This window comes from Anomaloglossus baeobatrachus, chromosome 6 (genome assembly GCF_048569485.1).
Source record: "Anomaloglossus baeobatrachus isolate aAnoBae1 chromosome 6, aAnoBae1.hap1, whole genome shotgun sequence".
NCBI classification, from domain to species: Eukaryota; Metazoa; Chordata; class Amphibia; order Anura; family Aromobatidae; genus Anomaloglossus; species Anomaloglossus baeobatrachus.
The window spans coordinates 253,150,559-253,163,808 of NC_134358.1; the positions used below are offsets into that span (position 1 = coordinate 253,150,559).

At 42.6% G+C, this 13,250-nt stretch overlaps 1 protein-coding gene across 2 annotated transcripts in view; it reads right to left on the reverse strand.

Moving 5' to 3' along the window:
- The window catches only part of NQO2 (N-ribosyldihydronicotinamide:quinone dehydrogenase 2), a 57,440-nt gene that overhangs the window by 38,787 nt on the left and 5,403 nt on the right, over nucleotides 1–13,250 (reverse strand). For both annotated transcript variants that reach the window (XM_075314811.1, XM_075314810.1), the window contains exons 2-3: nucleotides 8,724–8,888; nucleotides 1,288–1,418 (exon numbers count right to left, since the gene is read on the reverse strand). In XM_075314811.1, coding sequence (XP_075170926.1) covers nucleotides 1,288–1,418; nucleotides 8,724–8,888 — 296 coding nt within the window. The remainder of the gene's footprint in view (nucleotides 1–1,287; nucleotides 1,419–8,723; nucleotides 8,889–13,250) is intronic.

Consider the following 13,250-nt stretch of genomic DNA (forward strand, 5'->3'; position numbering starts at 1 on the left):
CAGATAGGTCCTCAATAACAGGTAACTGGAGAACCCCTATTAAGGGTTGGGGGCAATTGTCCTGTTCACTCTACCCTATAGTGAGCCCAATTTGAGAGCAAGAGTATTGTGAGCTAGCAGGCTTTTAGAGACAGAGACTGGACACAACTGTAACTTGGTAGAATGTGAACACAACTTTCTGCTAGTGAATTTAATGAGAAGTCTACAGCACAGTCAGCTGAGGAAACACAAAGCTTTAGAAAGCTGCACTTCCTATATGTCAGATTACCTCGTCATTATCTGCCATATCGATGCTCAACCTTGCTAACTGTAAAGGCCCCATTCGGCTGATGGTCTAATGTGTAAGGAGCGCCGGCCAACTGATGTTCATGAAAAAAGTCAATTGGACATGTCTGATTTCAGACTACTGATTTCATTGTTCACCAGGGGATAAGCCTTCAACCTATATGTTAGTCAGTGGCTTTCACGTAGAGAACACAGAGTTGCTCGGTCAAACGATGTGTATGTGAAAGTTGGCTGAGTTGACTGTCGGCCAAACAATCTGCCAAAGCTTCATTTCAAGGTCAGCCATCTAATGTGTATGGCCAGCCTTAGGCGGGCTTTGCACACTACGACATCGCAGGTGCGATGTCGGTGTGGTCAAATTGAAAATGTCGTACTTCCGGCATCGCATGCGACATCGTAGTGTGTAAAGGCTCGTAATCGTAAGCGTCGTAATCGTATCATGGTGCAGCGTCGGCGTAATCCATAATTACGCTGACGCGACGGTCCGATGTTGTTCCTCGCTCCTGCGGCAGCACACATCGCTGTGTGTGAAGCCGCAGGAGTGAGGAACATCTCCTACTGGCGTCACTGCGGCTTCCGTAGGATATGCGGAAGGAAGGAGGTGGGCGGGATGTTTACATCCCACTCATCTCCGCCCCTCCGCTCCGATTGGCCGCCTGCCGTGTGACGTCGCAGTGACGCCGCACGACCCGCCCCCTTAACAAGGAGGCGGGTCGCCGGCCAGAGCGACGGTCGCAGGGCAGGTGAGTCCATGTGAAGCTGCCGTAGCGATAATGTTCGCTACGGCAGCTATCACAAGGATATCGCTGCTGCGACGGGGGCGGGGACTATCGCGCTCGGCATCGCAGCATCGGCCTGCGATGTCGCAGCGTGCAAAGTACTCCTTAGTTTAACTAACAATGGCTTCTGGATACATAGGGAAAAGATGGATTTTGGTGGAGGAAAAAAGGAGCAAACACTTAATAGTGCCTGTACAGTGACAATAAACAACATCTACATTACCTGGAAGATGACAAGATCTGCTTCTTGAATTTTTTTCTGTTCCTTTATAATGTCCTCACATAACCAGCCTTTCTTAAAAGCTTCCATTGTTTCTATGCCATAGCTGAATTGCTGAGGCTTACACAGCTCTCCTGTTAATTAAAAGTATAAGTAAAAAAGCCCCAATTTGAGAATTAAGACTCTGCATGCCTCTTTTTGTTCATTTGTACATATTTTGCTAATTTCGCCTTGGTGTGTTGAGAATTCAAGGTGAATTGGTAATTACAGTTTGGATAATTTTCTAGCATATATTATTAATATTGGGTAGATAAACTATTTCTAGTAATGATGCCAATAGGCAAACATAGTAATCCTTGATTACCTTCAATATTAAATCTACAATCAGCCAATCAGCACAGATTTTCCTAATGATTTCCTACTGCATGTTTTTACAGAAAAATTTTGTATCAAATTGGAATGAGAACAAATGTGTTAGGTTTTCCTCTTTGGTTTAATATAGATGTTGGGCCCATGGTTTTGCAGCACTAATATATAGGTTTTACAGCTTCTCCTGCTTTGAAAACTGCAGCCTGCTTGTTGGTGTAGTTTTCCTCACTGACTATACAGCACTCCTGTTCTCATAATAGGCCCTGATTCAGCGGACAAGTGAACAAACCTGTCCATCATCCTCCTCCATTTGAAAGCAGTAGTGTTGTGACTGAGGAATATCTGCTGGTCTAATCACCTGTCCACTGAATAGGGGCCTAGTTTTAGAACGGGAGTGCATGAAGTTTGCAATAAAAAGTGGTCGGAGAAAAATCTGAAATAATTATACACTGACAAACAAAAGGGTAACAATGTTTTGAAATTTTGAATTTCAGGCTCCATATCTCACCATCCACTACACCTTTGAGCATGAGACTAGTTAATTTTATAGACAATCATTTTGACTATCTCATACATAAATTTGACTTACAACTATTTAGCATATGATTAGTTTTGCAGATTCTTGTCATGTCACTGCATTGTTACTGTTTTGACCCTGGTGTTTGAAAAATCTTTTTTTTCCTGTATACTACAAATTACAACCTTTTTTCACATTCCCTAATAACACAGTGTGTTATTAGGTTGATTCCTAAGCGAAAGGTCACTGGTTTGAATCGAGGAGCAGCCATAAAGAAGAGTTCCCAGGAAAAGAAAAACGGCATCAATCAGTTTATCGATAGCGGTATCTCGGCCACGAAAATTGCCAAACTACATTTTGTGAGTGCCATGGCAGTTGTAAGAATATGAAATGAAGTCTGTCCATTCATTCAAAAGCCAAGACGTGGACGTTCAGTCAAAATATCAGAATCAATAAGTCGGCTGATCACAACATCTATCAGTTGTGGCGTGAAAAACAAAGCATTGGAGGTGGCTCGTACGCGTCATAATAGTGAGCTAACAGGCAGCCATGCAAGAATTGTGCATTGCATGGTACACAAATCTGGAATGCTGGCCAAAAAAAAGGTGAAGGCTTGATTTCAATATTGTCATAAGAAGTGTTGTCTCGAGCTTGCAAAAATGTACAAAAAGCGGACAGTAGAACATTACAAATGGGTGATTTGGAGCGATGAGACAAAAGTCAATAGACTAGCCTCTAATAAGTGCAAATGGTTCTGAAAGAAACACAGGAAAAGAGGCTAACAGATAGAGAAACTGAAGTTCAGTGGAGGAAGCCTGATGATATAGGGTGGTTTCACAGTCAAAGGTGTTGGATACTTGACCAGGATTGATGGTGAGTATCCTACAAGATGACTTACTTTGTACACTTGAGTACTATGCATATGAAAAAGACAACATAGTGTTCCAGCAGGACAATGATCCAAAGCATATGTCAAAATTGGTGAAGATATGGTTCAATGACAATGAAGTAGAGGTTCTGGATTGGCTCCCACAGTCCCCAGACTTCAACACAATCCATCATTTGTGTGTAGGGAGGTGAAGAAAAAGCTGAACACATACCCAAGTGAGTCGACTAGTGTACAACAACTTTGGGAATGTGTAGAAGATCATTGTCTATAAAATAAAGGTAGTCTCACTCCAGAAGATGTAGTGGATGGTGAAATATGGAGCCTGAAAGTCAAAACTTCAAAACATTGTTACCCTTTTGCTTGTTAGTATATATTAGCACATGCCACAAAATCATGTCCTCAACACATTTGTTAAAATAAAGAGGCAATACTTTTAAAACAACATTTAGCTTGTAGTTATATAGCTTCCAGGGAGGCACAAGTATAAAAAGCACAATAATGTTTTTATAGTCACGATCATGATTTTGTGCATACCAGTACATTTTGCCCTTTTGCTTTAAAATGACAATGTATAGATTCTGGTAACTGTTTCTTCATGTCTTAAAGGGAATTTGTCACCACTTTTGACCTTTTTATAAACTGTTAATATGGGTATACTGGCTATAGAATGCTGAAATTATCTGAATGTCTCATATCAGATGCCTTTGTTGTTCAAATATCATCTTTTATCACTTTATGTAAATGAGCTCTTCCAGGCTATGGGGCGGATGCTGCCTGGAAGATAACTCCACCTCCAGAGATTATTTTTAATAAAAGGGACATTACCAGTGTGAGACAAGTAACTGACACAGAACAGAAGAAAATAAGTTTAACTTTTTGCAAAGACATTTTTTGCAGCTCCCTGAGCTCTCCTTTATTGCAAAAATATAGCAACACTGTCTGCCTGTGAGCTAGAAGCTGAGAGGCACCTGCAGAAGTGTCAGTTATAATCGCACACCGCTCTGCAGTGAGAGCAGAGAGTGGCCAGCACACATCACACTGGTAACGCCCATTTTATTTAAAATAATCTCAGGAGCTGGAGTTATCTTCCAGGCAGCATCCACCCCATAGCCTGGAATAGCTCATTTACATAAAGTGATAAAAGTTAATATTTCAACAACAAGCCATCTGATATGAGGCAGATAGGTATGGCTATTTTCATCATTCTATAACCTGTATGTCGATATTAACTGTTTAAAAAAGTCAAAGTGGTGACAGATTCCCTTTAAGATAAATTTACATGTTTTAATTAACCCAGCAAACTGTTATGCGGGCGTCACACGAGATGATATATCAAACGATATGTCGTCGGGGTGACGTCGTAAGTGACGCACATCCGGCATCGTTAGAGATATCGTAGCATGTGACAGCTACGAGCGACGGTGAACGAGCAAAAATACTCACCTTATCGTTGCTCGTTGACACGTCGCTCCTTTTCAAAAAGTCGTTTCTTCTTTTCTGCGCCGCTTGTTCATCGTACCCGAGGCAGCACACATCGCTCCATGTAACACCCCGGGAACGATGACCACAGCTTACTTGCGTCCCGCCGGCAATGCGAAAGGAAGAAGGTGGGCGGGATGTTTACGTCCCGCTCATCTCCGCCCCTCCGCTTCTATTGGCCAGCCGCTGTGTGACGTCGCTGTGACGCCGAACATCCCTCCCCTTCAGGAAGTGGATGTTCGCCGCCCCCAGGGACGTCGCTCAGCAGGTAAGTGCATGTGACGGGGGTAAACGACTTTGTGCGCCATGGGCAACTAATTGCCCGTGACGCACAAATGACGGGGGCGGGTGCGATCGCTTGTGCGATTGCACGATAGATCGTCTCATGTGACGCCCGCATTAGGCCACAGTTAAAGTTGTATTAAAGGTGTATGTTCCACAATGGGCATTCATAACTTATCCACAAGATAACTGAAAAAAATGACTGATTACTGGGAGTCTTATCAATAAAGTAAGGGTTTCTGCCCCCTATTCCTCCTCACTACACACCCACAACGAGAAATCATTTGAAAAATCATAATGAGGCCTCATTCAGATGTCCGTGAGTCATGTACATGTTCTATCTGTGATTTTCACAAAAAAACATGTACCCATTTCCAGCAATGGAACTGTTCACATGCCCGCGGTTTGAGTGGCCCACAAAAAATCAAGGTGACTTTTCCATTTCTTATCTGATTTATAGATCAAAATTACCCATGAAAGTCTATGGGTCTGTGAAAATCACAGCTGGCATTAGTATACCCTCCATGTGCTGTCCGTGATTAACATTGTAATGAATAGGGAGAAGCTTTGTAATTTATTAATTAGCGAAAGTCAATGAGTAAACATTGATGGTAAAAATAAATGCAAAAATTATGGACTTCTGAATGAGGCTTCAGGCGTCCAAACCTGAAATGGATAACTACCGTATATATCTTCCAGACAAATGTCTCTCATCTGGCACTTATCTACTTCAACTCCACTCAAAAAACGCATGTTTGGCTGGATGTGCATATTATTTTAATAGTAGGAAAGGTACAAGATGCTGCAAGCCATTTTTTTCTATGGTCTACATCTTTGCTTAAGAAACAGCGAAAGATCATTTAAAGCACCACTCCAGAGGTTTGTTTTTTCTAATTTCAGTGCTGGAGTGGTGCTTTAAGGCCCTGTGCGCACTTACCGGATTTTGCCGCGGATTTTCCGCGGATTTGCTGCATGTTTCGCTGGAGAAAATGTTCATAACATCTCTGCAGTGAATCACCAGCAAATCCTATGGAGAAAAAAAATCCTGTGCGCACTGGGCGGAATTTGACAGCTGCATGTTTTGCTGCGGGAATCCCGCAGCAAAAACAAGTGCATGTCACTTCTTTTCCGCACATCGCTGCGGGATTTCACTCCATTGACTCCAATGTTAATCATGAAATCCCGCAGGGAATAACGCAGGCAGCAAATTCTGTGCGGTTCACTGCGTTTTCCTGCGTTATTCCCTGCGGTATTTCGCGGTTTACCTCCGGTAATGTACATCGCTTGTCTGCGGTTTGCAGGGAAGTGATGTCATTACAGGAAGAGGAAGCAAAGCAGAGAGTAAACACAAACACATCACAGACACAGACACAGATAGACATCACAGACACATAGAACACACATAGAAAGAAATCGGAAATATAGAAAACAAAGAACGTGGGCTCCGCTGCATATTTACCTTCCAGCCGAGGTAAGCACACAGCGGCGGCCCGGTATCCTCAGGCTGGGGAGGGAGAGGGGCAGGGTTAATGTCCCCCGCTTCACTCCCCCTCCCGCAGCCGAGAATATCAGCCGCAGCTGCCCCGGCACTGTCGCATACATTATGCGGCAGCACCGGCGTGTCCTCGGCTCTTCTTGCCGCCGTGTAGCAGTGGCAGCAAGGTAATACAAGGGGTTAATGATGGTGGGGGACCACCGCCATTAACTCCAGGCTTGATCATGGCAGCGTTTATGAGACAGCTGACATGATCAACCCATAAGTAAAGTGAAAAAACACAGACACCGAAAAATCCTTTATTTTAAATAAAACAAACAAGCCTCGTTCACCATTTTATTAACCGCTCCCGCACCAAAGCTTCGGCGTAATCCACAGGTCCTGCGCTGCTTCCATCCAGCCGCGACTGTCACAGACACAGCGCTGAATGAATGCAGCAGACAGCAGAGGTAATTACCGGTCATTTCCCACGGCCGGTAATGTGAACTCACTGCCGACCGTGGGAAATGCAGCGATCTGTCATCTATCTATCTATCCCTCTGTCTGTCTATCTATCTATCCCTCTATCTATTCTTCTGTCTATCCACTATCTCAGAATTAAATGACTTTTTTTTTTTTTTTCAATGTGCTTTATTGCATTGAATGCAATAAAGCACATCCCAACCCGCACGCGGCAAAACCGCGGCAATACCGCAAATAATACCACGGTAAAACCGCAACAAACCGCGGCAAACCGCATGCGGTTTTCGGGTGCGGTTTCCCGCGGTTTTTTACCGCGGGTGCGGTAATCTTTGAGAGCATGCGGAATTTTCTCAAGAAAATTCCATTTCCCAGTGCGCACATAGCCTAAAGGGAATCAATCATCAGGATTTTCGTATATAAGGTAAAGCCAGTGCTATACCGGCACTATCAGGCTGCTTATCTACATAACATTAGTGGTCAGCTCGGATGTTTAAGCTTTCAAATCCAAGAAAGTGAAGTTTAAAAATTCATCAGCTTTTTGGGTAACAGTTGCACCGCAGCAGATCATAGCAGGGTGGGTTATGCACATGGATTCCTGCCCCCCTGACTGTTGTTCCTCCCTCTCTCTCTAGCTCTATGCTAATTTTTCTATTCAGTAAGATGGCATTGGAGTTGGCTCCTGCGCATAGCGCTTATCTCCGGTGCCATCTTTCTGCAGTCCGTGTTACTCCCTGTTACCAGGTGTCCGGGGGCGGCATGTTTTCCTATTCTGCAGCTAATCGCTAAGATCAGCTTATCTCCACTTCTGTTGTGACCGCGTGCGCTCCCGCACAATGAGAGCTGAAGAAGTGAGGGCGCACGCCGCCCTCTCAGCCACAAGAATATAATAACGGGGTAACACGGGCTTCAGAAAGATGGCGCCAGAATAAAAGCTATGCGCAGGTGCAAACTCCAATGCCATCTTACTAAATAGAAAAATTAGCATAGAGCCAGAGAGAGAGGGAGGAAGAACAGTCAGGGGGGAAGGAATCCATGTGCATAACCCACCCTGCTATTATCTGCTGCGGTGAAACTGTCACTCAAAAAGCTGATGAATTTTTAAACTTCACTTTCTTGGATTTGAAAGCCTAAACATCCGAGCTGACCACTAATGGTATGTAGATAAGCAGCCTGATAGTGCCGGTATAGCACTAGCTTTAGGTTATATACGAAAATCCTGATGATTGGTTCTCTTTAAATTTAAGTCCCCTGTCCCCTGTATTATATTCACCTGCAGCCATCTTCTCCAGTTATCGCCGCTGCTCCATTGATTTGCGTCCTGCCAGTTGCTTTAGTGTTTCATGGAGCGCACCTTAAGTCACAACTCAATACAACTCTATAGTTCTGGTTCTCATAGACTTGTATTGGGAGCTTGTAACATAACTTCTGACTTCTGGCCAGTTAAATGTTACAAAATAGAAGAATTGCCAGCACTTCCAAAACTGAAGGTCTGAACTGGTGCAAACTGAACATAGCATACATTATCCAAAAATAACAGTTGCACGCAAGTAAAGGGGAGGGAAAAATAACTGAAGATTGTAAATAGTGAATATTGAAATGGGAATATGCATTGCTGCCCAGAAAACATAAAAAAATGTTTTGAGAAAAAAATTAGTTATTTTGCAAATAAAATTGGCCAAATTTACTTGAGCCCAGTTACCACGCCAAGGTATAACTCTCAACTGGGTCCTAATCTAAATTTCTGCCTCTTTTGTGTCAATCCTGACCTTTTATTTGGGCTAGATAAGAACCTGCAAAAGTGACCAGTGACCTCAGGTGTGTTAATTTTTCTTTTGCAGGTTCTTTTCTAGTTTAAATAAAATTGGTTATTTATTTTAAACAAACTTCTTAATAAATTCCTTCTTAAATGGTTCTATATCGTTCTAAAATACACAAATAGGACTGACCTGTAATGTCATTTCTGGTTGCTGCTGCATTAAACTGCATAGCATATAGATCAGAGACTGTAACACTGCATCCCATCTTACTGAGAACATCAACTGCAACATTTTTCAATGAACCGTTCATTGATTTTGGCTCCTGGTGAGCATACACAATCAAAACATTTTTGCCTATGGACAAAAGTGAAAACAAAAAGATTGAAAATGTGATAATTAAAAAAACATTCAGGTGGTTTCTGCACAAAACATACAAAGCCACACTCTTTCTGCTAACTCTATACCTTTGCTTTATCATGCAGCGTTACCATTTTCTGTAGCTTTAGTCTAATTAGGCTACCTTAGTTATAAGGTGGTATTCACATGCTATGCAAGACAATTTTCTAGAGAGCATCACAATGTCAAACTCCTCATTTGTGTGCAATAGTGGATGACGGTGGGAATGGCGGTCTCCAATATTGTTAAGTTAAATTGTAAATGGGTTGCATCATGAATATAACTCTTTTGTTTCATACAGCCCAATGATCAGATAATTGCCACAGGTCCAAATAAGAACAGTATCCCTAATGGTGACCCCCTTTTTGACAAACATATACTTAAATAAATTTAAGTTTATAAATTTGATTTTGAGGTACAGTATAATGTTGTATGATATAAACTACCACAATTAACTAAAAAAATACCTGTAAATATAATTTATATAATTTTGAAAAACAGTAGGAGTGTTACTTAAAGGTGTTGTCCACTACTAGGACAACCAATTCTCATTCCCTATGTTTCCTCCAATTAAAATAAAATAGCTTATACTCACCTCGCGTCCCGCTGCTGTTTGATCGGTGTTGGGGTTCACGTTGCCAGGGCTTACGTTAGGTTGTGACGTCACGCGAGCTCTGTGTCTAATCACTGACGACTTTTCTCTCCCCACCTTCAGACAAATGAGTTAATCAACAGGAAGTGAGCACTGCTGATCACTTCCTGTAGACTTATCCTGCATATCATGGTCAAAGTTTTGTGATTTTTCTCTGAGCTCTTGATATGTCTCTTATCAGCCCTGTACAATCAAAATCTCCCAATCTTTCCCTCAATGGCCTCCAGCATTGACTGACGGGAGTTAGATTTTTTGCGAAGCCACATCGTGCCTTAGAAAATTGAGACATGTGCCTCTTGTTAGTGAATCAGGCACCTCTCATTTTACCCCATCCTTTGGTCAAGACCAGCGTGCACAACGTTAGTGCTGATGAATCAGGGCTTGAATGTTTTTTTTTCTGATCCCATGTTGTCTCAGCAGTTTCCTGTCAAGATAACTTCTCTCTAACTCAGCTTCAACTAAGCGCCTTCTTTGCTTGAACGTTTTCTTTGACTGTTCTTTTGTCGAAACTGCCTAATTGTTCATTAACACTAGAACTACTGAGGTAGTCATTTTGACTACTTTGCACCATGTATTTCTATATAGGTGTCATGAGTCCAGTAGTTCTAGTGCTAAACTCATTGTAAAAAAACGAGTTTTTTCTCAAGCTGTTTTCTTTAAAAAAAACTTGCTCTTTTTGAACACCTAAAATAACTTTGTGTGAACATAGCCTTAATATAAGTGGCCGCATAGTAAGCAAATCACCGAGTATGCCACAACTAACAAGGATGAGGATGGTGGGAGATCTACTGGAAGGATTCATTGGTACCCTTGTAGAAAGAGGGGGCTTTGCCCCATGAATATAAAGGTTTTATGTGCTGTTGAATACGATAAATGTATATGTGAATTCTAATATTGTAAATAACAGACCTGGGTTAGTACACAGGGCTATAATAGGAGGCCATCTACTGGCAGACCCATACCAGAGCAGATGTTAGTCAGATAGGGTTAAGTCAATGGAAGGGAGGAGTGGCAGTTGGCAAGAGGCATGGTTAGCAGGATGGGCTTCGAGGGGTGCCAGTTCTGGATAAGCTTTGAGTAACAGAAAATGTGGCCATGGTGTCAGGGCCAGTCAGGGAACCTAGAGGTAACTTCAAGAGGTCTGGAGCCTATGGATTGCCCCGGTTGGTTAGAGAGTCATGTGACTAGACAGCTATCGGGGCCCAGAAGCGGACGAAGGTGCAAGAAAGAGGGGGAAAGGACACAAACCTGGCACCTTGATTGCGATAGCGGGGGACAGGTCAAGAAAAAGTAGAAACAGAACTTGGAAAAGATGAGCTGATGTCAGCCATAACAGTGAGAAGAATAAACTGAACACGTTTGGTTTCCAAGTGAACTCTGGTGTTGTGTGTGTTACTATTTCGTCTACGATGAGGACCGACAGTGGGGTGATGGACACAAGCCTGAAGAAAGCAGTAAGTGTCATGCACCCCACCCAAAGCTACACCCATACATAGAGTGTCATTGGCGAAGGAGCGCGGTGCCCTTACTGCCCAGTGTTTGAACCTTTCTCACCCTGATAACCCTTGACCATGAAACTTATCTTTTGAATGTTCAATCCAAGATTTTTAGCACTATTTAGCACCTGACTTTACTTATTCCTCTCTCCCGCTTTCTGACCACAATCTTTTTTTCTTTCATTGTCAAGAACTCTCGCACCGCTCAGGACACAACAACTTATTACACTTACAGAAATCTATGTAACATCAATGCCCAGCAAATTATGAACAGTCATCCTTTGCGCTGAGCTCATCCCTCTCCTGTCCAGACTAAGCATTGTCACATTATAATAGGACATTGTAAAATGACCAGCACCTAACCGTAGAAAGAAACCCAGCACAGACAGCAGCAGCCCCTGGCACACGTTGCACACACTTTTTTTCTCCAGCAGTGCTCCAGGTGTGCTGAACATCAGTGGAGAAAATCACTTTCAACAGAAGACTTCATCCCCTATAAATTTGTGCTCAAAACTCATAACTCTACTCTCAATCTGGCCAAACAAGCCTACTTCACTACACTCATCACATCACTATATGACAATCCACAATGACTATTTTCTGAGCCTTAAAATACAGGCTCCCATCATCAACCTGAGCACTGATGATCTGGCCACTTATTCCAAGAAAAAAGTCAACCGTATCAGTCAGGATGTTTTCACCCAAACTCCTCCGAGCTTGAGCATACTTCCCTTCCCCACCTGAAATTCACTTTCCATCTTTGAACCTGTCACAGAAGAAGATACCAGGCTCCTTGCTTCTTCTCGTCCTACAACCTGCACTAATATGTCATGAATGCGGCAGCCAGAATTATATTTCTATCCAGTCGCTACACTGATGCCTCCACCTTGTGCCAGTCATTGCACAGGTTAATCAACCACTACAGAGTACAATATAAACTTATCTTACTAACCCACAATGCTCTCCACAGTTCTGCACCATCATACATCTCCTCCCTCATCTCTATCATTCCATGACTCACCTAACACTAACATCCTTCATAATCTGAACCTTCCACTTCCATTTTCAAAACTACTCTCATAGTGCGGCAATTTTCTGGAATGCACTACCCCAGATGACCTAATTAATACCTAACCCACACATTTTTAAGCATGATTTAAAAACAAATGTCTTTAGACAGGACTATCACCTCACTTTACTAATCAAACTCTTCCCTTTTCCCCCTTTCTCATTTTTCCTCATAATCTGGTCTCCCCTATTCATCTGCCTCCACATTCTTTATGCACCCAAAAGCACTTGGTAGCTGTATTTAGAGATACTAAACAAAAAAACAGTTTGCACTCTGATAATGCTAAAGTATGGAAACCATGAATATGTGAACATGGACCTGCATTACTGCGAAGGAAAATCTGAGAAAAATGAGATATTTAGCATATATAAATGGCCATTTGTATATCTGCCCAGTTGCCCCTTCACGGCATATCTCGTAACTGGGTCCCTGACGCTATGCTGAAGCCTCTCTCTAGGTTAAAAACCTCCTGTGTATGGGCAAGTAGGAACCTGCTATATAGGATAAGATTACCTGTGGCAACTGGGGGAAGGGTGCACGGTCAGAAGGTATGACCCTCTTCATATAGACAAAAAAGACTGACTGCACTCCTCGATCTGACGTGTGAACAGGTGCATAACTGAACATGACATAAAATACAAAAAAACAGTTTGCACTCTGATAATGCTAAAGTATGGAAACCATGAATATGTGAACATGGACCTGCATTACTGCGAAGGAAAATCTGAGAAAAATGAGATATTTAGCATATATAAATGGCCATTTGTATATCTGCCCAGTTGCCCCTTCACGGCATATCTCGTAACTGGGTCCCTGACGCTTTTTTCTCAGATTTTCCTTCGCAGTAATGCAGGTCCATGTTCACATATTCATGGTTTCCATACTTTAGCATTATCAGAGTGCAAACTGTTTTTTTGTATCTTATGTCATGTTCAGTTATGCACCTGTTCACACGTCAGGTCGAGGAGTGCAGTCAGTCTTTTTTGTCTATATGAAGAGGGTCATACCTTCTGACCGTGCACCCTTCCCCCAGTTGCCACAGGTAATCTTATCCTATATAGCAGGTTCCTACTTGCCCATACACAGGAGGTTTTTAACCTAGA